Raw genomic sequence first — 25260 nt, 5'->3', positions numbered from 1 at the left:
CTCTTGTTTGTGCTTTGTTGAATCACAGTTGTAGTAGGGCTGTGGTACACACCTTGTGGTTTGGAGGGGTGCTGGGATGGGTTGGGTTGGGGGGAGCCCCTCTGATTCAGTTCCACACTGCTCATGGAGAGTATATTTCCATAGCAACAAGGAAGCACTTCTTTGGAAATAGAAACTTTAAGCTCCTGCAGAGTCTCGTGGGTGTTCAACCCCTGCCATGTGAAATCCATGAAATGACAAATACAGAAGTAATAATTAATATAAATAAGTTATTTGTAACTGTATATTTTGTATACTACATAGGCTATATATTTTTCTTTTTATTGAATGCCATTTTTTTGCAGAATAAAAGCACAGGTATAAAAGTAAACTTGGTGTCTTGAATGACCCATCAAGTAAGGCATGTGACGTGACATAACTATTTACCTTCAAACTCCTATCACATCAGAAAGGTGTCACTGTTGACATTTACTCAAAGCTTCAGAGTAAGAGAGTCAGAAATGTCATTGTGGTTGGCAAACAAGTAAGGCATCTTTACAGTCTGTTACAATACCCACAATGGTACCGTTTTCTCACAAAGCACACTGGTCTGTGGTCTCTCAGTACCTAAAATATTGTTCCAAGTAAGCCTCAGCTCAAGTACATTTTACTTCTGATTCCATTTTCAGATTGTTTGACCGTGTCTAAACCTAGAGGTTGCCTTCTAACCTATATATGTCAAGACCCCGACAATATTTACAAAACACGCCAGTCTAGCGATTTTTATTCGTTCAGCATCACAACCTTGATACTAGGATACTTGATACTAAAAACAAGTCATTCATTCAATTGAATAAATTAAATTCACTTTATTAACCGTTATTGGAGTCGCATTGTAACAGAATTGACAGTGCAACCCAGAACAGTACATTTAATCTTACTTAAACCTCCCCCAGTATGATTCATCCCCAAACACACCGTGGCTCCCCTCTTCCAGTCTCGACATTTACAAATTACAGAGAACTGCAGCCATGTCCATTCCTCCACAGCTCACGTCTTCCTAACCGCATTAACCCAGAAATGTTCTCTACTGACATCATGTCAGTGACATGAAGTTCTCTCACAGTCTGTGTTGTGAGCACCTCGGCCGCAGCTCTAGCCTCGCTCGTGTGAGGGAAACAGTCATAGTGGTAAAGGTTAAAGGTTCTCAGAAGTGCTGCTTTCTTTACACAGTATCGCTGACTTGCCCTTCTTGATTCACTGCCTCTTTGATTCATTCAAGGTGAATATGAATATGAAACTAACCACTATAATCAACACAACATTTCTAGCGTCCGGAGAGCGAGATCAAAGTAATTCTGCAAAGTAAAATAATAAAAATTAAACGATATACCATAAGTTCTATTAAAGAAAGGGTGCACGACCATGTCATTTGTTACCCCCATCCTTAAAACCCCCGACAGCATTATGGTTCGCACTAAGACGCTCTGAAAATGAAATTAGGACCACACGGGGCTTTATTCTCATCCAAATAATATTTTCATTACGATCATCCTGTGTGCCTTTAAATTGCCGATGTTTCAAACAGAAGCAACCTGTACATGTCAACGCACACTTACTGTTTGTCTCATCAAGTTAATCATCATTCATTTACAAAATAAGGTAAGGTATCTTATCAATAATGTTGCAGGAATTTGGCTAGTTTAAATTCGAGCACGTCGGGTAGTTAAACTTGAATAAATATGAATAAATCCGCAACAATCTGTTAAAAGATCTCATTATTACAATAGTGGTGTCAGTCTTGTGGGCTCAGTTGTAAACTTTGTATTCCCACATTGTTTTTGGGTTAGGGTTAGGGTTAGGGTTAGATTTTTTATTTGACAAATTAAAAAATGTGTTCTGAAATAAGAAAACGTAAATTTGTATGGTGGAATGAGAAGAATAGTTCTCATTCAGCTCTCTAAGGGAATCCTGTTTATACAAACAACCCTTTTAACTTTTCCACCACACACACACACACATCAGTGAGTCAGCATAGATGCGGGAGTCTGCATGCAGCGTTAAACTGACTGAAGAAGGGCAATTGCGGGTGTTTAGGGGTCGTTGGGGGTTGGTGATGATATTACTGTACAGCGTAGCCTTGTGAAGAATCTGTAGCTGACTCTGCCCGCAGTACAGAGGATGACATTTAAGGATTCTGCTGTCATACGGGTGTGCTCCTAACCCATCGACCAAACGAGAGGTTTGATGACCGTGTGGTCGGTGCTCACACAGTACACCTCATTGTTAAACATTTTAAGAAATGTTTCGGGGAAATGCTTCTCTACTTATTTGCATTGATATTGCAGTGTACACATGCAGAACATTTTGAGTTCCTTCTAAAGAATACATTATGTTTCTGTACATTTTAAAGTGGGAGAAAAAGACAACAGCTGAACAATTTTTTAAAGAATGTATTCCATCTACTGAGGTGTACAATTAAAACAAAAGGATTGGAATTTGCATAAAAGATCACGCTAACAAGAAAATGGGAGTAATTATTGATTATTGAACATGTCAACATTTTCTTTTATAGCAATGCAAATGCAATAGTTTGACACAAATATTATCTCAGCACCTACTTTCACTTTAAGACATAATTATGTACGCATGCATATCGGTTCGATTCTCAGCTGTGCCAATTGACGTTGTGTCCTTGGGCAAGGCACTTCACCCTACTTGCCTCAGGGGAAATGTCCCTGTACTTACTGTAAGTCGCTCTGGATAAGAGTGTCTGCTAAATGACTAAATGTAAGTGTAAATGTACTTGAACCTCTTTGCTTAGTAACAGGCTCCTCAAAGGCTGGGGTTTTGGTCAGCATTAGATGCTAGTTTTTTTTTTCTATATTGCCTGACACTTTAAAATGTCACTGACAGATCATATGTGACTGACATCACTTTTGGAAGTCTCAGCCGCTTTCCTGTGTGAAAGGAGGTGGCTGCAGGCCAAATGTAACACCCTTCATCTGGCCCTAGTAAAGCTAGGCCTGTGGTTAACACTGCAAGTGCGCCCACTGATCCCACCAGTCACCAGAAAAACAATATTTAATAGTCGGATGGTTAATCTTTTCAAATGTTGAACCATTAAAAGGGCCTATTTTTTGTCTTGATTTGCCTTGTTGTTCTATTGATATGATTTATTTGATCATTACATGATTTTGATTAATGTTCGTTGTCATTGTCGTTGAGCTAATGAGGTTCCAAATAAAGAGATAATGAAATACAAATAAAGAAATACTACAATAAATGAGTCTGATCTACTGTTTTTTCACAGTATCACAGTATGAATAGCAGAAACATTCCAGGTGGAGACAAAAACAAGTTCTCTACCCTCATCCAAGCCATCACCAAACCGTCCGTCTAACCGAATGGAAAGACAGAGGTGTGGGGAGGCCTGTTGGAAAGTACTGGACCATACAAACGGTTTAGTGTCTCACCACAGTCTTAGTAATGAAGACACTGTCTCAGTCATTATGGAATAACTGAATGTTCCTGTAGCCCTTTTCGAAGATTACAAAGTTAGATTTTAAGCACTGTCGCAACTTTTGCTTTTTTATAATTAACTGTTCAAATCTGGAAGCTTTGATTGAGTACCTGCCTTGAGAGCGTACTGTACTGTACTTTAGTCAAGAAACACACAGCATTTCTCAATTCTGCACTGACCGGGCTGGTAGAGAAGGCTACTAGAGAAACACTTCAGTCACACTGACATCAGAATACAGAAAACTGATTTCAAACTATTCACTTGAAGCATGTTCCATACAAAATAGCTCAGGCACCACTGGTCCATGCCACCAAACCAAGCTGTACGAGCAGCAACCCAGATGTCTCCAGTGAACATCGTCTCTGCATGGCTCCTCTCTCACGAATACATGAGCTGCTCGCCATGGGCTGCTGGTACACGTGAGCTATAATAGGTCTGCAGGTTTCACCCACGAGCCTGGCCCTGGGCCTGACTTTGGCATCTCTGGTCTCTCACGCCTGGGATTTCCTGTGTGAGCTCAAGCTGGCTTCCCTGAACACGTATTGGGGGCCATGATAATACACACTGACCTACCTTTGTGGCTGTGGGGAGAAGTAGATTGTTTTGTTGCACAACCCCCCCCCCACACACACACACACACACACACACACACACACACATGCATAGAGACACACAGACACAAAAAAAAACTAGACCTGTACTGACTTTTTTTACTGCTTTTATTATATTCAAAGCATGTAGGTGCAATTCTGATGTGGTCGGGAGGTACATGCTGTACCTGAGCTAACCACAATTCCAACACATCATCAACAAATGCCCACAATCATACACTATCAAAACAAAACACTATTGTTAAAGTTAAATGCATTATTGTAACATGTTTTACTAAGCCTGTAGATATAACCCTACAGTCAATTCAAAGGTCAAATCCATGCACCATAAACTAATCATATGCTTGATGTTACCCTGATGGACCAATCAGCAGCAGATAAATTGAGGAGGCGGGGCTGAAGATTGAGGAGGTGAGAAATTCTGAACCTGTAAGCCTACAGTCAGTCAGAGATGTCATTTTACAGTAAGGCCTCCATGCTTGTCAAGTTGTCACTCTGCAGAGGAGACAGTTGAGTCACTTGGTGAGTTTCTTCATTGTATTCAACACCAATGCTTCTCTGTGCTGTCTGCCACCCTGAGTAGTTTCACTAACTACTGTTTGCTTTCTCTCTCTCTCTCTCTCTCTCTCTCTCTCTCTCTCTCTCTCTCTCTCTCTCTCTCTCTCTCTCTCTCTCTCTCTCTCTCTCTCTCTCTCTCTCTCTCTCTCTCTCTCTCTCTCTCCATCTCTCTCTCTCCCTCTCTCTCTCTCTCTCTCTCTCTCTCTCTCCCTCTCCCTCTCTCTCGCGCATCCTTTCTCTCCTTCTCCCTCGGCCGTGTCTCTTTCCTCTCCTCCTCTCTTTTATCCTTCATCTCCATGCCTACGCGCTCCTCTCTTCTCTCTGTTGCTCTTTCAGGGTAGAAGTTGCTCCTGTGGTTTTCAGGCCAGAGCTCCCAGGCGCTTCTTCACGAGCAGCGCCCGCCGTTTTAACGCGCGAGGCAAGTAGAGGCCCACGGCCCTCTCTGAGCTCACGCACCGGCAGAGGATGTTGAGGAGGTGCCTCCGCTTGCATGGTTTTCCCCCTAGAGTGCGCGAGCCACAGTACGACGTGTAGATCAGTGTCATGTATTTGTGTGTTGTTGTTGCGCCATCTTTGAGAAACATTGTTATCACATCTCTATCAAAGCTACATTTAAGGTTTCGCAGCTCTGAAAGTGCGCCGCAAAGGACAGTGTGAGTCGATGTTTAGGTACGTGCTGTGATGATGTTTTCTGTGTGTCCTGCTTGCAAACGTCTGGTCCCTTTTTTTATGATTGAGCTGTTTCTTGTGAACACTCTGCCAATCGTTGACACGGGTTTATCTGCTCTTAGGCTGCTGTCTTTGAGGCCTCAGAGCAAACCTATTCAAATGGTGCCACCGCTGTTTTTTAGATGTAAAAAATGATACAGACACAGTTTGCATCGTTAATGTCTACGCACGGAATGTGGTAATTATCAGTTATGTGCTAATTATTTCAGTTGTGACTAAGCTTCCAAAGGAGAACAGATTCGTTTAGGAAATTGTATCAAAAAGAGAACGAGTCCACAAATAAGAGCGTCTCTGTCACTAGGTGTGTATTTGATGACATGCAAACTTGTAGGTGGTCTCCATAAGTTAGTGCTTTCACTGTTTTTTTGATCCCGCTTTTTTTGAACACGCTTTTGATCCAAGTAAAACCCTTTTAAAAGTAGAAAAAGACAACATAACCAATGTAACAGTCATTGTGATTAGAACAGAGAGCACAAGACCAGCATCTCAACAGGGATTATCTGAACCAGTGTGATACTGCTAAACATGATGTCAGCAGGATTAAACACCAGACAAATAGCTCTATTATGGTAACATAATGTCTTAATAAGGTATTTCTGTCTGGCATTATCAAAACAATAATGGTAGTCGTTTACAAATAGAGTTCAGTGAATAATAATCAAACATCTCATTAGTATCTGATTAGCATCTCATAAGTACCAGACTACAGGCCAGACTGCAGGTTTTAAAACTTTGAAGCGCTTCTGCCATTACTGACTCATTGATGTCTAAACTGCAATGTGTAGTCTGCCAAAATACGGAAATACTCAAAACTGATTATTATTCCAATGGTGCGTGGTGAAGCACACCCACATGGTTTATCTATCCAGATACATTTTTACAATATCATACTGGTCATTAATAAAACTAAAACTAATCTAGAATACAATTTTAAAGAAACATTTTAAATCATAGATCATGACACAGTCAAAATTGTGATATTAATAAATCCTTAGTGAATGTTGTGTTCTCCGAATCCTAGTAACAGTTTGCAGGGTTAATAGTTTGCAGGTGTCAAAATAAACACAAATGGAACATACAAATCAACACTTACAACTACCTTTATTCTCAGTGTGGCAGAAGGGAGGTTGGATGTGTCGCTTTGGATGTGGACAGCATCATTGTGGAGTCGCGCTTAGTCACTTCTTGGGTGGGCGAAATTGCACTCTTACAGCATGAGAAGTCAAACACACAGAGAAGTTATCACTGGCCACAAGAATGGCACCATCTTGGAAGGAGCATGCCAGGACATGTTCCCAGACAGCTCTGGTACTGAGTACATCTGAGTACTGAGTACTTCTGGAGTTGAAATGTGTTGACCTTCTCTGCATTCTCCTTGAAGACTCTACTGCTTGTTGGTTCATGTGTGTGGGTGTGTGTGTGTGCTTGTGTATCTGTGTGCGCATGTGCTTGTAATGTATGTGAGTGCGTGTGTGTGTATGTGTGTGTGTGGTTGTGTGTGTGTGTGTGTTTGTCAGGGGAATGAGAGAGTCGGCCTCAGTCTGTTAGAAAGGGGTTATGCATCAGTTCCAGTAACAAAGACAGTGTTATCACTTTAGTACTTTCCATTTCATCAGCAGACTGAAGAGGAGTCGCCTTCTCCGTGACATGAACAGAAATGGCGCTGCAGAGCGAGGCCGAACGGAGTAGACCTAGTAGACATGTCCACTGTTCCTCAACCACAAACTGTAACTGACCTCTTACTGTAGATCCTCAATACTCGCTTTTAGTGACTACAATGCTGTTTCATTTGCAAGGTGCGCCATTTATACACATGAGAGAAATCTATATTTGGTAATACGACTGTGTACTTCTTCAGTATACATTTACTGTATGTATATATAGTTCATGTAACTTTATCAGGGTTAGAATTGATATGTTTCCTGTTTCTGAAGAACTGCAGGGAGTGTTTTTCGCAAGTGCACACTTTTATGAATGAAGATGCGTATCTAACCCAAATGACTGTGTTTTTACGGTTGTTGTTGTTGTTGATCAAACAAATTCTCTGTTTGTCTGTGAAGACAATGTGTACTGGCATTAGTCATGCTTTCGTATTCTGTCAGGTTTTGTGGCTTCCTCACAAAGCTTGGAGCGTCGTTTCAAAGTTAACTTAAAACAAATCGACCTTTTCGCACATCAACCAGACACAACCCACGTTACGTTTTACTATGGAGGCTAGACAGTCTTTCTATAATAACTATGTGATTCATACTGTAGTCAGTCTACCACAGTATTAGGTTTGAAAAGACCAAACAACATAAAAATAATCTGGGTTAAAAAGATAAGATCTGGGTTACAATTGTTGGTTTCTATGAAGCGTTATTTTTTAGTCGACAGCCTAACCAACAGGTACGTCACTGCGTTGATGTTTTCACCCTGATCTCCTACCTCGTTCACTTTCACCCCCTCCTCTCACACCTCACCGACACTTTGGAAACATCCTAACGACCTATCAGCGATGGAAAAATCTAGAGAAGTGGGGCTTATCTGCTCGTCAACAATCCCTTCACTCGAGGAACCATTTTCCACTTTACACTCTCACATGTCTCTTTCATGTCTCTGTTCGCAGGAAGTGTAGGATCCAAACTCTGTAGGATGGTCTCAGCCTGCTGCAGCTGAGGCTTCGTTCACCTGCCTCACCTCCTCTTCTCCGCTGCTCACCTCTTCTCCGCGGCCCCTCCTCATCCATCATGGTCCGCCTCCACAACGTTCAGTACTCCAGCTTCCTGCGGCAGGCGGATGCCCTCCGTGGCTCGGGCTCTCTCTGCGACGCCATCATCTCGGTGGACGGCCGGGCGTTCCGGGCCCACCGCCTGGTGCTGGCGTGTGCAAGCCGGCGGCTGGCTCAGCTGCTCGGCCAGGGGGAAGCCGCCGACCAGCCCGTCAGCTGCACCCTGGACCTCTCCCCCGACACCTTCCAGCAGCTCCTGGACTTCAGCTACTCCCAGGCCCTGGAGGTCCCGCCGTCCGACTTGCAGCAGCTGCTGAGGGCCGCCCAGCTCCTGGAGATGCGGCCGTTGGAGGAGCAGTGCCGGAGCCAGCTGGACGCCCTTGAGCGCCGGGCCGGCGAGGCGGACGACACCAAGGAAGCGGGAGAAGAGGCGGAGACGGGAGGATCCGAGGAGAGAAGCGAGGGCCAGGCCTCCAGAGGAGGGTTCGTTCCGAAAGGGGAGCCCCAAGACGGAGCTCCGTCTCCCCCCGGGGAGGAGCACGAGGTAGGGGCAGTCAAAGAGACGCCTCCAGCTGCTCAGACCGAGGGATCTGGCCCCCCCCCTCTGAAGAAGAGGCCCCTGGTAGTTCTACCCACGCCCGTGAGTACCCCCTCCAGGGACAGCGTCATCGCCAGCACTGCCACCTGCAATGGCGCCCGCTCGCCATCCAGGTACAGGTGGCACTCGGTCAACACCCTGAGAAGAATGTCCCTCAACTACTCCGACCTCGTGGCTTCTCACCCCTTCCACCGATCGCAGCAGTTGGGGCCGTACTCTTTTCCTCTTTCCGCACAGCACATGTACCCCCTGCTCGCCTCCCCCTTCCCAGCCCAGGTCCACAACCCTTTTGTGGGCTACCCGGGCATCATTCACCCCGACACGCACTCCCTCCTGGCCGGCTCGCCAGAGCTGGGGGACATACTCAAACAGGAACTGGAGAGGAAACGGGACACCTCTGAAAAAGTCTTGATGGGTGAAGAACAGGGAGAAAGACCGAGGTAAAAATACCTTTACTCTACATCTTTTTCCATCTTTTCCCTGTTTTCTTTCTAGTTTGATGTTCAGTTATTCAGAATCCCCCTAATTTGCTTAACGCTGCTTGATTTTCCGAATGACAAGAGCAACCTGACTCACTAGTGTCGGGGTGGATGTCAGTGATAAGTGGACCACTTTTGCACAGAGTTTCCCCTGTCAGTAACCCTTCCCACTTGTCCAATTCAGACAATCCGTTGCATTTAAATTATACACATTTTAGTCATTTAGCAGATGTTTTTATCCAAAGTGACGTATTAATAGTGCCCATGGAAATCGGGGCAGAAGAACGAGACAATGGAGAAATACAAAGCCCATCAGGCACGTCCTGAGTACATTCTGTGCTATAACAGATAATGCGTTACTACTTCAATAAAATTAGTCAGTTTCTGTTTAATCAGTTTAACTGTCTTTATATCTAGCCCCTTTATCATGTTACAAATGGTATTGATACATATTTATAAATATTTGTTTTCTCTGTCTTAGGATTTTAATGATTTAGTTAAAAAAAGAAAGAAAAAAATAATTTTTGAGATTGCTGTGTTTGTTTACAACACACATCAGACATTATTGAGAGCTCAAGTCTAAAACTCAAATATTGAAGTAAAGTTAATTCTGTCATACATTTATACATACAATATATTCTGTTTGACATTCATACATAACATAAATTCTGTCATACATTTATACATACAATATATCGCATTATACATTTATTCATGCAGTATATATGCTGTTGGACATGTCTACATACAAAATCTGCTGTTGGGTATCAATAATTTTAAATCCAAATGCAAACTTTCTCATTGTAAACTTTCTCATTGTAATTTGGGGGATTGTGGAAGTAGTACAGCAATTAGATGTGATTCTTCTGTGTGTATAAATAACTCCTCTTTTCAAATGATTTTCCTCACAATGTGTACAGTGTACAGTAACATGTGTTTCCAGAGAATAGTATCTACGGGGAGCCCCCTTAGCCTGTCCCCTCCCTTGCAAACGAAAGACTTCAAAGACATTCAGATCTACCCAACCTACAGACATTTCAGACAAAACAGAACTATTTCAGTCTTGCCCTTTGACATATACAGACTCAGGTAGAACACATACACACAGCAGATTGAATATTGAATTCCCCTGTCCATCTCTGCTTTCCCATAACCTGCTCCTGCAATATTCAGCCATAAAAGCTTACTTCTACCACTTGATACCTCCCAGAACTCAACCACCCGCCAGGTCCTCTGCTAGCCAAGGTCAGAGAGACAGAGTGAATGTTTGGGCCAAGGCACTGCTGTGTCTGTGTGTAAAATAGCAGCTCCTCGGCGATAGTCTGACTTCCTGCCCACTCCTGCAGATCTCTATCCATATCAATTTGGGGGCGTAGGAAGTTGTCGCTCAATTCGTTTCCTGTTGCTCACAGAAAACCGTTTTTCTTTTTTTACTTTTTCTCTGTGAAAGGGACTGCATATATCTATATATTCAGGTGAAACCAAGGTGGCATGAGACTGAAATTATGTTAGACTGTGGAGCATGTAATGAGTCACGCAATGGGAAGTCCCTATTTCACACAAACGTGTTTACTGTATAGATGACATATCCGCCACATATGGATTAGTGTGGAGTTGCTCAGGGAAAAATACAATTTGGTGTCCATTTGATTTCTTCCCTGCAACCGAATCAAACTTGTCCTCGCTCTTCTAAATTTGGCTAATTTGGTGTGTGTTCTCTCCAGGTTCCATGAGGAACTTGTTGACCGAGCGCTGAGGAGCCAGGGCTGCCAGCTCTGCAGCAGATCCCTCCAGGAGAGACCATGGTTGCATGCATCACCCACCAGCCGCTCAGGTAACACCAGAACCAAGGGGTTTATAATGGAGATAAAAAAGAGAGAGATGTTTCAAACTCAACGTTTGCTAAACATTCTTCCCTCTCTCCATTACAGTCTTATTGTTGCTTTGGCAATGTTTACAAATGTATTTTATGCCAATATAGCCTTTTCTGACCTGAACTGAGAGAGAGAGGAAGAGTTATGGTGCAGCCGAGCAGTGTTGTCGGTGTGTACGTGTGTGTGTGCGCGCAATTGTATATATGTGTGTGGGTACGTGTGTATGTATGTATGTGTGTGTGCGTGCGTGATTGTGTGCCTGCAACAGCACACGTGTCACAGAGTTAACCAAGCAGGCGTTACACCGACTGACATAACCTGTATGCTCAGATGCAGGAATGTAGCCTCTTGTGAACCGTAAGGTATGTTAGAGAACCACATAGAACCGTAAGTTATGTTAGAGAACCACATAGAACTGTAAGTTATGTTAGAGAACCACATAGAACCGTAAGTTATGTTAGAGAACCACATAGAACCGTAAGTTAGGTTAGAGAACCACATAGAACCGTAAGGTATGTTAGAGAACCACATAGAACCGTAAGTTATGTTAGAGAACCACATAGAACCGTAAGTTATGTTAGAGAACCACATAGAACCGTAAGTTATGTTAGAGAACCACATAGAACCGTAAGGTACGTTCGAGAACCATATAGAACCGTAAGTTATGTTAGAGAACCACATAGAACCGTAAGTTATGTTAGAGAACCACATAGAACCGTAAGTTATGTTAGAGAACCACATAGAACCGTAAGGTACGTTCGAGAACCACATAGAACCGTAGTTCTTCCAGAACACTACAAGCCTGCCATTGACTTGACCTCAAAACCCGTCCCCAGCAGAAAGGCACTTGCATGGTCAGGTAGGTGCTGTGTGCTGCGTCTATTATTAAAGTGAGGCAGTAGGAGAGGACAGGAAACCTCTACCTAATGGGCCGATAGAGGATGAGTCGAGCACTGTGAAAGGAGCTATGCTGCGGTTTCACCTCCCTCCTTCTCTCTCTCTCTCCCTTCCACCCACCCTCCCTCACCTAACTTCAACATCCTGTACGAATACTACTGTGCCTTAATAAGACACGCTGAAACTTGACTCGATTCAGCTCCTTATCGAATTTCACACCTTTCGTTAAAGAACACTGCAAAGTGGGGGAGCGGGTGGGGGTGTTTTCTGGGGGCTGAGAGGATGCGGTGGCAGTGCTTCGTGTCAGTGGCAGGGCAGGGCAGCGAGAACAAGGCCGACCAGAAGATCTGGACTTCGATGCCACAGGGCCTGCTCAGTCCTCGCTGTGGTCGAGCGAATGTGTGTCATAAAGGTTATTCTTACGACTGTACCCCAGCCCACACTGACACTGCGGCCCTCACAAAGCTACGCAGCAGTTGATTTCTCCCTTGATGTAGAGCGAGGGTAGAGAGAGTGCGCCGACCGCACGGTGCTCCTGTGCGTGTCACAATGAGGCACAGGAACACAGAATGAGGTCGTAGCCAACCACAGGTCACTTTGTGTCTGTTATCATGCGGCTTGGCACTGTGCGCTTCTTCTAGTACTACTCTGTCACAGGCCTGATTGGAATGGACACCCACCGTATTAGAGCAACTATGTAAAAAAAAGCTGGGCTGGAGACACACACGTACACAGTGTACGCAGAGGATAAAGAGAGGCTAAAGAGAGAGTGGGAGAAAGAGAACGGCCCATAGACGTTGTCGAGCAAAAGACAAGGTGTTGAATGTTTCGTGGTGGCATTCGTTAGACTAACTCATTTGCGAACATGTCAATGTGAAAATGGGTTGAGCAGAGGCCGTGACACTTCTGTCAGAAACGATCGAACTGAAAGAGTTTCCAAACTAGAAACGTCTTCCAGAGCTTCATGACATCTCCCCTCTTCCTCCTCCTCCTCCTCCTCCTCCTCCTCCTCCTCCTCCTCCTCCTCCTCCTCCTCCTCCTCCTCCTCCTCCCTCTCTTTCCTCTCAAAGAGGCCTCTCTAGGTTGTGGGTTTTGTGGGCAGGGCTACAAGTTGGAGCGCTCCCTGCGTCCCCAGCGGCGAGGACACGGCTTGGAGAAGCCCTACCAGTGCAAGAGTTGCCCTAAGAAGTTCAGCCTAAAACACCAGCTGGACACACACCACCGCGTACACACAGGTACACCGCCGCTGTGTATCCCTGTGTGCGCTCGTCTCTGAGTGAACAGGCGCTTCCTGTGGGAGATGCTGAAGAACATGTTGATATTAATCCGTAGATCAAGTGTTGCCTTGACAAATTCACCAATGGGATTTAACTTGTGGTTGTGCCTTACATTTCTTGTTCGAGTTTCAAGTTAGTTGCCATTTGGAACAAGTACAGGGACAACGCAAATCTTTGATCCTGCTCATCTTGACACTTTCCTAGCGGCTTGAAACCTAATGTGTCAGTTTCAATGTTTTTCCAAAATTGAAGGATTCGCGTATGTTGATCCAAATCAGTAGATTATTAGGTTAGTATTATCTTTGTTGTATGTGGTTAAGGTGCAACCTTGATAAATACGATAATACACTAATTATTCTACTGATAAGTTATAATCTTACCCATACATGACCTTCTCATGTTTGAATCCATGGCCTCACCTGGTTCCCCTCTGACTTCATCTCCTCATCTGACTCCCCCCTCCCCCCCCACCCACCCCCCCCACACACACACACAGGAGAGAAGCCCTTTGAGTGTCGTCTGTGCGGTCAGCGGTCACGTGACTACTCGGCCATGATCAAGCACCTGCGCACTCACGGTGGGGCCACGCCCTACCAGTGCACGGCCTGCCTGGAGTACTGCAGCAGCCTGGCCATCATGCAGAAACACCTGAAGGAACACCCTCTCCAGGACTTCCCCTCAGACTGGACCATCAACAGCACCTACCTGTACACCAGCCACACCTGACCTCCACATGAGCCCCTGGCCTCCACCGGACTGACTCTTGAGCCACCAGCTGTGACAGTCGTAGCTCAGGCAGACGTCAATATGTCCCAAAGTATGAGTCCAATCCATTGCCGTGAAATGACTTTGTTGGGTGTGTTTATTTGTCAAAATGTAAGAAAAACATTTGTATTTTTTATTTATTTAGATTTTAAGGTTCATATCGGAGGAGTCTGACACATGTAGAATGTAATGTACATAACCGGTCATAATACACCATATAGACAAAAGTATTGGGACAGCTACTCATTACACTTACAGGAGATTTTATGACAACCCATTCAACATTCTTGTGGACAGCCTTCCAGAAGAGTGGAAGATGTTATAGACACATGTGGGTGGGGTGACAACTCCATATTATTGCCTGTAGTTTTGGAATGAGACATACAAAAAACTCATATAGTTGTGATGGTCGGGTGTCCCAATATTTTTGTCCATACAGTGTAGTTCATCTCAAGGGTCTTCAAATCCACAGTGAGTGTCTCTGCACAGACTTCCACTAGAGGGCAACAGTGTCTTGCTATCCCTCGGAACACAGCGTTCCCTAGCAGCATTAGCTTGTCTGGCAGCATAAACTAATTTATAACACACTTTCATGCTCCCCACAAAGAACCTGTTTGATGTATATTTGAATTTTGCATTTCTGTTTGTTAATTCTGCCATTTAAAAAGTGTTATTTTACAATTGTTATGTTTTTTGTAGTTGTATGTTTTTGTTTATGCAAGTTAATTGTAGTTTCATATTGAATGAAAGTGGTTTGGACCAGACACATTTATCTCTGGTATTTCTTTGGAATAAAGAATAAAGATTGTCAACAACTAAACAATCAATTTTATTTTAAAATATTTCTCCCATTTTTACATTTTATGGCTATAATTTCACAGACATAGAAGAACATGTCTATACCAACATATCAGGGTTAGCCTGTTTCCCATTTTGGATCAAATGTTCAATAAACTGTACATTCAATTTGAAACCCTAATATCTCAAAGCAATTAACAGGCAATTTGCTGTGCATGCTGTTATCATGTATCAAATCAAATGTATTTGTATAGCCCTTTTTACACGCAAGCATGTCACAGAGGGCTTCACATATGCCCATAGAACTGCCCCTCAACCAACCTAAACCCTCAAGGAAGACAAGGAAAAACTCCCCAAAAACTCTCAAAAAAAAAATGAAAAAAAATGGAAGAAACTTTGGGAGGAGCAATTCAGAGAGGGATCCCCTCCTCCAGAGACGGTTGGTGAGAGAGAGGAGCAGAACACAGGCTAAACATAGTCATACAGTGTCGATGGGTTTTTAAAACACCAAAATCCATTATTCAACTTTATAGATGTAGGACAGGACCGGGAGACTCGCGACCAGGTCCAGCGTTGGCTGACCGACGACCAGGCAGGTGCTGACAACTCAATCCCCCCACACCACAAGGGATGTGTGTGGGGGGGGGACAGAGAGAGGAGAGCAGGGATTAGAGAATTCCAGGAGCAGCTAACAGTTACAGTCATAATAGAATGAGATCCCCACCGGTCAAGTGTGGACTGGTGCAGCAATTTAACAGAGCAAAAAAGGGGAATTTGATGCAACCCCACACACCAAGACAGCGACAGCCCCCCTCATTTGGAACATGAAATCTGTTCCAGGGGAAGAGAACTCTAAAATAAGTTATACTAAAAGAATAAGTATGGAAACAACCCGTCCCCCGTTGCCTCCAACTAGTAACATACTTACCTTTAACAGTCGTAGAATTGACTAAACAATAACGTTTTTAACCTAATTTTAAACGTCGAAACAGTATCAGACTCCCTAATTGAGACGGGTAGTTTATTCCAGAGAAGAGGCGCTCTATATGAGAACGCCCTACCTCCAGCTGTTTTTTTCTTAATTTTGGGAACCACCAGATAGCCGGCCTCTTGAGATCTAAGTGTCCTTGCGGGGAAATAGGGTGCAAGGAGACCGGAGAGGTACAGTGGTGCCAATCCATGCAGAGATTTGTAGGTTAGTAGTAGAACTGTGAAGTCAGATCTGGCTTGGATAGGGAGCCAGTGTAAAGAGACAATAGTAGATGTTATGTGCTCAAACTTTCTTGTTCTGGTCAATAGTCTAGCAGCAGCATTTTGCACCCGCTGTAAATTTTTTTGGTGGGTAATTGGGAGGCCAGAGAACAACACATTGCAATAGTCCAATCGGGACGTAACAAATGCATGTATTAGTTAGACCATGCATCACATGGTCCTAAGTAATTAGGGTAATTACAGATACAGTACCTTATGTTATTATCATCATTGCTGAGTAGTGTGTAAAATCACTATGAAAGCAGCAAGAGGAGGGGCAGACACACAGTCTACATAAATATAACGTTTAACATAATAATATGTCGTAATGAGTCATTACTCAGTACATACATTTCAACAGTCACAATGTTAAACTGTGGTTGCCGTGGCTGTGTAACCCCCGAGGTCACATGGGATGGAGCTCCCCTCGCCCTCGTTCAGCTCCGAAAACCTCTCCTCCTGGATGTTGTCGATGGTGAATCCCCCGTGCCTCAGCGACGCTGCCTGGCCCTCCCGCTCCCGCTCCCTCTCCCCCTTGGCCTCCCCTTCCGCTTCCCCCCAGGGCTCCCAGTCTCCGCTGGTCCGGGAGGCATTGCGGAGCTCACAGTCCCCCAGGGTCTGCACTTGCTGGGCCTCGCTGGCGCTGCACTGGGGCAGAGGGACCTTGTACGTGGAGTGGAAGCGCCGCAGGTCCACCCTGAAGGATCCCTTCTCCAGAGTCATGCACGGCTCAAAGCGGGCCCCCCACTCGATCTCTGTCTCGATGTAGGACGTCTTGGCCTGGCACATCATTCCTGGCGGAAAAACGAAAGACAGGTTGTCGAGATTGCCTTTGACAGTGAACACTTTCTCCGTTTCAGTCACCAGGATTAGTTGAAGCTATTATTTTCCTCCACCAGATGGCGGTCTTTTGTACACATTGATCTAATTAAACAGTTTGTGTCCGCATTCCTGGAACAAACTCTTCAACTTACCCTTGAACTTACTCACCTAATGACTTGCAGCTCACTCCAGCTCTACTTTATACAACATCTGCTCTAATGAGGTTTTACTTTATAAAGCGTGGTGTTGCTGTGACAACCAACCTGTGGCCTCCACAATGCCCTCCAGGATGACGATGATCTCAAACTGCTGCTTCCTCAGCTGCCTGGGTGTCCAGCTCCCAGAAGGGGCTGCTGCTGTCAATAGTGTGCTGGATGACCTGCGGTTCCACCAGGAAGAGGCGGTCAGAACCGCTGTCGTAGCCCAGGTCGATCTCCGACTGCTCCAGGGGCAGGAACTCTCCCTCCGCCGTCTGGCGCGACTTGATGAGCTTGGCGCGCACCTTGGCGTCCACCATGTGGCTCTCCCTCAGGTCGCCCAGGCGGAACATCAGGCACAGCTGGTCGTCCCGGTTCGAGATGACGCAGGTGCGACTGAAGAGCAGGGTCTCCGCTCGCTTCTTGGGCCGGGAGATCTTGACAAACATGCATCCCACCATGAGGGCGTCGATCATGGATCCCACGATGCACGATGCAGGCGGGGGAGACTCTGCGTGAGCCGTAGCCGATGGTGCGCTGGGTCTCCACGGAGAAGAGCAGGGCGGGGACGAAGTCGTCCGCTGCGGGAGGGGGCGGGCAGGTAGCCCCGCAGGGGGCTAGGCCCGGGGCTACGCAGGGGGCCGATGCTGGTCATGTTGGGCACGCTGAGGGCATGGCCGGGGCAGCACCGCGGCAAGCCGTTGGTCTCTCTCAGGGAACAGCGTCGGAACAAGGCTAGCTCACCTTAAACACCTTAAATCCATCACTGACCCTCTACTGGACCCCCTGCAGTTTGCCTACAGAGCCAACAGGTCTGTGGACGATGCAGTTAACATGGCCCTCCACTTCACCCTACAGCACCTGGACTCCCCAGCATCCTATGCCAGGATCCTGTTTGTGGACTTCAGCTCTGCCTCCAATACCATCATCCCCGCCCTGCTTCAGGACAAGCTCTCCCAGCTGAACGTGCCTGATTCCACCTGCAGGTGGATCACAGACTTCCTGTCTGACAGGAAGCAGTGCGTTAAGCTGGGAACACAAGTCTCTGACTCCCGGTCCATCAGCACCGGATCACCTCAGGGCTGCGTCCTTTCTCCTCTGCTCTTCTCCCTGTACACCAACAGTTGCACCTCCAGTCACCCGTCCGTCAAACTCCTGAAGTTTGCGGACGACACCACCCTTATTGGGCTCATCTCTGGTGGAGACGAGTCTGATTATAGGTGGGAAGCGGCCAACCTGGTGACCTGGTGCAGCCAGAACAACTTAGAGCTCAATGCTCTTAAGACAGTGGAGATGGTTGTGGACTTCAGGAGGAACACAGCCCCACTCACCCCCATCACCCTGTGTGACTCCCCAGTCAACACTGTGGAGTCCTTCCGCTTCCTGGGCACTATCCTCTCCCAGGACCTCAAGTGGGAACTGAACATCAGCTCCCTCATCAAGAAAGCACAACAGAGGATGTACTTCCTTCGGCAGCTGAAGAAGTTCAACCTGCCAAAGACAATGATGGTGCACTTCTACTCAGCCATCATTGAGTCCATCCTCACCTCCTCCATCACCGTCTGGTACGCTGCTGCCACTGCCAAGGACAAGAGCAGACTGCAGCGTATCATCCGCACTGCTGAGAAGGTGATTGGCTGCAATCTGCCTACCCTCGAGGACCTGCACACCTCGAGGACCCTGAGGCGAGCGAGGAAGATTGTGGCCGACTCCTCCCACCCTGGACACTCCCTGTTTCAGTCACTCCCCTCCGGCAGAAGGCTGCGGTCCATCAGGACCAATACCTCACGCCACAAAAACAGTTTCTTCCCTTCCGCTGTTGGCCTCTTCAACAAGGCCAAGGGACCACACTGACTCTAATGACTTCTTTCTTAAAACACATTGCTTTTTGCACTGCATTACAAAATGGTATCTTGTACATTTGTATTTTTTGTAATATTTGTATTTTTGTATTTTTATATTGTAATTTACGGCAACTTATATTTTATTTTATTGTATATTTAATTCTATTCTAATCCCACTTAGTACTGCTAGTTTATGTACCCTTAGTATAGATAGTCCACATATTTAAATTTTAGGTATATGTTTATTGTATGCACCTTCCTGCCAAAGCAAATTCCTTGTCTGTGCAAACTTTCATGGCGAATAAATCCCATTCTGATTCTGATTCTGATTCTCTGCCTCAGTCGGGGCGTGGATGGAGGGACGATGCGAGCGAAAGTAACCCCGTTGTGGGCTGTAGGCGATGTCTGTGGTGCTTTTGTGTCTACGTGTCAGGGTTGGAAGCAGGAAGGGCTCACCAAACATGATGTCAGGCAGGGGGAGAGGACTGAGAGGGGCTTCAGTGTCTGTCTGGAGGGAGGGAGGGAGGGAATGAAGAAAACAGAGTGTGTCCTGAGGTGAACCTGAACTTCTCTTTGCAGTGCATTCCACAAAGTAAAGAGATAAATGCACACAAAACACCTGGAAAACTTTTCCCAACTTCTGTCTTATGTCAAAGAAAATTTGAATTTGGGAATTGTAATCATTATTTTGATTGCAGCAATCAAGTTTTGAAATTACAATACAAACTAGAGAGGGTACAATTTCTGTGCTTGTGGCGTTCCTGCAGCTGCCTTGCAGTAAAGCTATAGTTAGCTTTAAAACATAAATTCCAATAGAAGCAACGCAATCGCTACCAAGACGAACCTTTTGACACCTAGGTTGTCTAGGTAGGCCAAATATTGACTGAGTTTTAGGGGGGCGAAAATAAATAATAATAAATAAATAAATATATATGTGAGAGAACAAAGGTTGTGCTCTCGCCGAAGGCTTGAGCACACCCAACTATCCAGTATGTCCAATTCAAATGGGCACCACAAACACTAGATTTTACAGGAAACACTTCCATCATTCCTTTTATTTGTCATTCCTCGCCAGCTGGTTTCCCAATAAAAGTATCTGGGCCTCTTTCCTTTTGTGAAGCATATTATCTCTTACACATGCACTCCCCTGCCCCTGGTGACATAACAAGTACTTGCTATATTAACTTTACTTTTGTTTCTTTTTTTCTTGGCTTTTTTTGCAACATTTTACACCATATCCCTGCATAGGGAGGACTTGTGGGTAACAATCTCATGATCGGATTCCCTCACATTTAGCAGATTGCTCTGATGGCCCTCCCCTGGGGACCTGGACTGGACCACCATGATGGACTGAGGCCGGCTGGAGACAGACAGGCGGCGGGCGCGTGGGGGCCCTTCCGGAGCGGGTCCCGTGGTCCCTGTGGGCATGCTGTTCTCAGGGTTGGAGCCCCTGTTGAGCCCGAGGTGCATCATTGAAGCCGGGGCTCCAGAGCTGGGGAGCAGTGGCGCACAGTCGCCAGATGGGGAAACAACATTAGATGATCCTGAACCGGGGAACGTTTAGATAGTATATGTGTGGGTACACACACACACACACACACACAATCAAACCAAACAATAAACCATTTTTGAAAAATAAATATTATATTGTTACCATTATTAATAGATTAGTTGAATTTGGGCCAACCATCCAGGCACCATTGAGACTCATAACAGCATCTCTAGACATGCAGCCTGAGCCTGCTAAACAGCTTCTAGATGATTGTGTAAGACGTGGCAGTGAACTGCTCTATAAGGTTTAGCAACAGTGTGTAAATCCACTAAGGTGCAACTTCATGTTACATGAAACCAATGGTGGGTTCTCAGAAATGGCCACCTCATGGCATCTGTCAGTAATACAAAGTTTGAATGACACAAAGCTAAACTATAAGGCCAAAAGCAATGCTTCATAGTTAGTGTTGTATGACTAGGTTATTTTCTAGTAATTGGAAAAGTTTATGAAGTTTTAGGAAGTTTTCTCGCTCTCTCTCTCTCAGTCCCCCCTCTCCCTCTCTGTCTCTCTCTCAGTCCCCCCTCTCCCCCTCTCCCTCTCTCTCTGTCCCCCCTCTCTCTCTCCGTCTCTCTCAGTCCCCCCTCTCCCTCTCTCTCTCAGTCCCCCCTCTCCCTCTCTGTCTCTCTCTCAGTCCCCCCTCTCGCTCTCTCTCTCTCAGTCCCCCCTCTCCCTCTCTGTCTCTCTCTCAGTCCCTCCTCTCCCTCTCTGTCTCTCTCTCAGTCCCCCCTCTCCCTCTCTGTCTCTCTCTCAGTCCCCCCTGTCGCTCTCTCTCTCAATCCCCCCTCTCCCTCTCTGTCTCTCTCTCAGTCCCCCCTCTCGCTCTCTCTCTCTCAGTCCCCCCTCTCGCTCTCTCTCTCAGTCCCCCCTCTCCCTCTCTGTCTCTCTCTCAGTCCCCCCTCTCGCTCTCTCTCTCTCAGTCCCCCCTCTCCCTCTCTGTCTCTCTCTCAGTCCCCCCTCTCCCTCTCTGTCTCTCTCTCAGTCCCCCCTCTCCCTCTCTGTCTCTCTCTCAGTCCCCCCTCTCGCTCTCTCTCTCAGTCCCCCCTCTCCCTCTCTGTCTCTCTCTCTCAGCTCCCCCCCCCCCCTCAATCTAAGCCTCTTCATCCGCTGACACGGCAAAACTGTGTCCTCGCAAGCCCTGTCTGAACACAGACTTTTAGCAGGTTGCTGTTTACAATTTAAATGCAATTTAGTTAGTTTTATGATCATGTCATAATTATATACATTTTGAAGGATATACAGAATTATATTTTGTACACATATTAACTGACGTAAATAAGGATTTAATCCTGATTTAATCCCCCACCTTGTCGGGAATCTGACTTGTCAGGAATATGAAGTTATAATTTGGATTCCAACCACAGGAAGTTGGCTCCTAAACACATACACTTATACTTATGTTTTCGCCAGTTTATCCTGGTCCATGACAATCAACAGTTAACGTACTCACGGTAACGTCCAACCTCGCTCAATCAGCAAGATCTGAAATCGTCACAGTCCGCAGATAGCCTACTAAGGTGCGTCACATGGGATGCACCGGTGCAGACGGTTTTGGGAAGCTCTGCATTTATTGTCTGATAACTTTTTGAGCGAGTGTTTCTGGGTTGAAAGTAGCCATATTCTCCCAACGAAACATCGGACAATGCGTGCAGTAAAAATAACACTTTCTCGTCCGGACGAGAAATCTAGTCCGAACGTGAAACTATCTCGTTCGGACGAGAAATGTTTCACGTTCGGACGTGATGGCGTTCTATTTTTTTCACAGGTCCCTTCAGCGCTAATTTGAAATTGCGGATTAATTTAAAATAATTAAAAAGTTATCTTTGAGATTGTGGAATAAGCACAAGTAGACGAATGCGCCCTTCCTCCTTTTCTCCTCCTCTTCCGCTCCCCTTCGCTATACTTTTCTAATTGTTCTTTAGTCAAGACTAAAGGCTACATCATTCACGATGTACTCGAGGAGGTGCACATCCGACCGAAATTCTTATTGGGATAATGGACATAATGGACAGTGTATACAATGCAAATTAAAGTTTCCAATAAAAGCAGGTAAGAATGTCTTGAAATGTATTGGCCTATGTGATATACGGAATAAAGCCACTTTTACAGGAAACTGTAACCTCGAAAATAACTGTTTTTACAAGGGACGATTTAAAACTTGCCAGAGAGCTATTTTGTTGTTAAAAATTATATTTTGTATGGTCACATTTCTTATGTAGGCTAACCTAACAAACTTTCTGTCAAGGGTATGAGTTTTCTCCCAACTGCGGCTATGATGATGAGGGTGGCAGGCATGAAATAGCCCACCGTCCGTGTAACCCCAAAACATTCAACAACGGGAGTTTCGTTGAATGCCAGTCATGCACCATTTGTTCTGGGAAGACTATCCACGAATGCAACACTACAGTGGACGCGCAATGCTGTGAAGGGTGAGATGCGTTTCGAGCGCATCTTCGGCCGCGAGTAGGCTGGGCTATGATTTGTCTTCTTTGGTTAAGCTATTTGATCTGAGAACCATAGCGTCTGTCGGATTTAAAGAATAGCCTAACATATAGCCTACGGTTGCTCTGCAAACTTAACCATTTTTAAAGTCTGTTATTAATCTTACCTCACAGAAACTAATCTGAATGGTGGGTGGTTATATATTTGGCATTGTCCTACACTGATTATTTATGGCGGCTGTGTAGGACTTTATGTGAATTGTTTCAACATCTCTTAGGAAGGAGGATGGACGCGGTCTCGGATTTACAACAAAAAGGGTAAGGGGAGCACTAATCCGAAGAGAAGAGAATAGTATTCAATTGAAATAAATAAAATCTCTTTTTTTAGTTGGCTACTCAAACGTATGGGTGGAGCGGTGGGGTTGGCTTCTGGGGCTTGAGTACACGGCCAAGCCACCAAAAAGGTAGAAACACTTGAGGTGGCTTCGCCGCTTTGCGGCTTGGCCACCAATAAGATGCAAATGACTGGTAGAAAGTGCACAATGACTGGTAGATGACTTGTGCAATGTGCAATAAGGGATGGATGGACTTAATAAAAGTTAGAAATAAAAGTGTTAATGGCAGTGGGAGTCTTTTGCCTTGTTGTAGAGGCCAGCAGTCGAACTTTAGAAGAAATAAATCGCCTTCTCGATGGACTCTGAAGTGTCACAAGGAGGATTTGAGGAAGCTCCGCATAAATGTTTATCAAAAATCCCCCTTTTCATCTAAACACCTTTTATTTATTTATAGAAGGCACGGGATATCAGAATTTCTCTTCGGGGATGAGTAAAGTTCCATTTCCTGAAAAGGCTCAAATTGGCCAGTTTATGTGTTATAAAAAAGTATCGTTGACATAAGAAGTTATGTTCACTTTGACAAGAAGTACACTTGTTAATTCACTTTGTTTCACACACAGACAACCTTGGCTTCAACCTTGGCTTCAACCTTGGGTTCAACCTTGGGTTCAACGACAAAACTCCCACGATCCACCAGTATTGGTATTGATGTACTTAAATCTGAACATTTTCTTGGTTGTAAGTCACAACATAACACCCATTTTAAGATTTCACATGATATGGAAAAATGGAAAGATTTCACGTGATATGGTTGTAGACTCAAGTTCACCCATAAAACTCTTCTCTGGGTTATGCTGATGTGTAATACTATGCTGTGTTTCTGCAGGGATTACATGTACAACTGTCTTTGTAATTATTCTCCTATTATTAGTCGTCTTCTGGAAGAGAAAGCAAAAATACATATACCCATGTTGCAAAGGTAATTCCATACAAAATAATGTAGTACAGGCTGAAATGAAACCATGTTTTCTTACTTTATTTTTTGTCTTTTCTGTACAGATAGTGAAGAGCAGCCAAACTGTACTCCAATCACTATTGAGGAGGTCCCCTTATACAATGGCCACTATACAAACCACCATGCAACCCAATCACAGGTGGAAAAACAAGATCCGTTGAGTATGTTCCACTGACAATCTAGTCACACATCTCACAGAAACACCGTTTGAGCCAGCTGCACAGACAAAATGTTTGTGTTTCAGGGGCACTGGACAGGCAGTGTTTATGCTGAAGAGTGACTCAGTCACATTTTGAGTTAGAATTTTCCCACATTTTAAGGAAAACAACACTAGAACATGCTCAGTATACCAAGTATGTAGGCTACAGGATCATTTAACGGTGTTTGGCTGACACCTGAATTCTCGCGGTCCACTGCAGGTCTGGAGATCCAGTCTGCACCGTTACAGATAGTCCTGGAGAACCTGGATGTTCTGGAGGAGCTGGTGATCCTGCTGGACCCAGAGAGGGCAGGGGTGAAGAACACCACCCACCTGGCCTCCAGGTGCTCCTTCCCATCCACCTGGATCACCTACACCTACTCCCTGAGGGCGACCCGGAGCCCCCTGAAAGCAGTGCTGGAGGGGGTCACCACCAGAAATCCTGACTGGACCGTAGGACACCTGGCCCGGCTGCTGAAGGAGATGGACCGCAATGACGCAGTGGCAGTGCTCACCAAACTCTCCCTGGCTCAGGAAATGTAGGATTCATTTAGCCAACACTTTTATCCTAAGCTTTCAAATAATTTCCCTGCCGGTACAGCATGTTTTTTTATGAAAAATGTGTTGACTCATCCTACAGATCCTTCCTGCCACAGTATAACTTCATTGAATAATTTTATATGAAACGTGTGTAACTTTAAAAAATCTGCTGTTACTTTTTTTATTACTTCAACGTGTATTATATTGTATACTTAAATGTAAAATCTGTTTTAACACAACACATTAATTCTCCCATTTTATGTTCATTA

General features: G+C 45.2%; 2 protein-coding genes and 1 pseudogene across 6 annotated transcripts; 2 read left to right on the top strand and 1 right to left on the bottom strand.

The window, feature by feature from the left end:
- The first annotated feature begins 7780 nt into the window (after positions 1–7780).
- zbtb32 (zinc finger and BTB domain containing 32) lies at positions 7781–14760 on the top strand. Its single transcript, XM_062466660.1, has 4 exons — positions 7781–9148; positions 10912–11021; positions 13029–13193; positions 13732–14760. Exons 1-4 carry the CDS (start codon positions 8130–8132, stop codon positions 13959–13961), a joined length of 1524 nt encoding a protein of 507 aa, XP_062322644.1. The 5' UTR covers positions 7781–8129; the 3' UTR covers positions 13962–14760.
- A 137-nt stretch (positions 14761–14897) lies between these two features.
- Positions 14898–17723, bottom strand: LOC134023800 (G protein-activated inward rectifier potassium channel 4-like; annotated as a pseudogene).
- A 4639-nt stretch (positions 17724–22362) lies between these two features.
- igflr1 (IGF-like family receptor 1) lies at positions 22363–25232 on the top strand. Of its 5 annotated transcripts, none has more exons than XM_062466664.1 (7): positions 22363–22510; positions 22707–22890; positions 23181–23220; positions 23858–23939; positions 24124–24216; positions 24297–24413; positions 24672–25232. In XM_062466664.1, exons 1-7 carry the CDS (start codon positions 22411–22413, stop codon positions 24992–24994), a joined length of 939 nt encoding a protein of 312 aa, XP_062322648.1. In that variant the 5' UTR covers positions 22363–22410; the 3' UTR covers positions 24995–25232. The 5 variants fall into 5 exon arrangements, with proteins under 5 accessions (XP_062322648.1, XP_062322646.1, XP_062322645.1 ...); XM_062466662.1 differs by having other exon boundaries at positions 23858–23972; XM_062466661.1 differs by having other exon boundaries at positions 23858–23975.
- The last annotated feature ends 28 nt before the right edge of the window (positions 25233–25260 follow it).

The sequence above is a fragment of the Osmerus eperlanus genome, chromosome 7 (genome assembly GCF_963692335.1).
Source record: "Osmerus eperlanus chromosome 7, fOsmEpe2.1, whole genome shotgun sequence".
Lineage (NCBI taxonomy): Eukaryota > Metazoa > Chordata > Actinopteri > Osmeriformes > Osmeridae > Osmerus > Osmerus eperlanus.
This window is presented reverse-complemented; position numbering and strand designations above follow the sequence as displayed.

What these genes read in the sequence shown, in the direction of transcription:
- zbtb32 (XM_062466660.1), top strand. Translation starts at nt 8,130, where the DNA reads ATGGTCCGCCTCCACAACGTTCAGTACTCCAGCTTCCTGCGGCAGGCG. An exon ending in GAACAGGGAGAAAGACCGAG is followed by an intron (nt 9,149 to 10,911) that starts GTAAAAATACCT and finishes TGTTCTCTCCAG; the next exon opens with GTTCCATGAGGAACTTGTTG. An exon ending in ACACCACCGCGTACACACAG is followed by an intron (nt 13,194 to 13,731) that starts GTACACCGCCGC and finishes ACACACACACAG; the next exon opens with GAGAGAAGCCCTTTGAGTGT.
- igflr1 (XM_062466661.1), top strand. Translation starts at nt 22,411, where the DNA reads ATGTACTCGAGGAGGTGCACATCCGACCGAAATTCTTATTGGGATAAT. An exon ending in TCGGATTTACAACAAAAAGG is followed by an intron (nt 23,221 to 23,857) that starts GTAAGGGGAGCA and finishes TTTCACACACAG; the next exon opens with ACAACCTTGGCTTCAACCTT. An exon ending in CATATACCCATGTTGCAAAG is followed by an intron (nt 24,217 to 24,296) that starts GTAATTCCATAC and finishes TTTTCTGTACAG; the next exon opens with ATAGTGAAGAGCAGCCAAAC.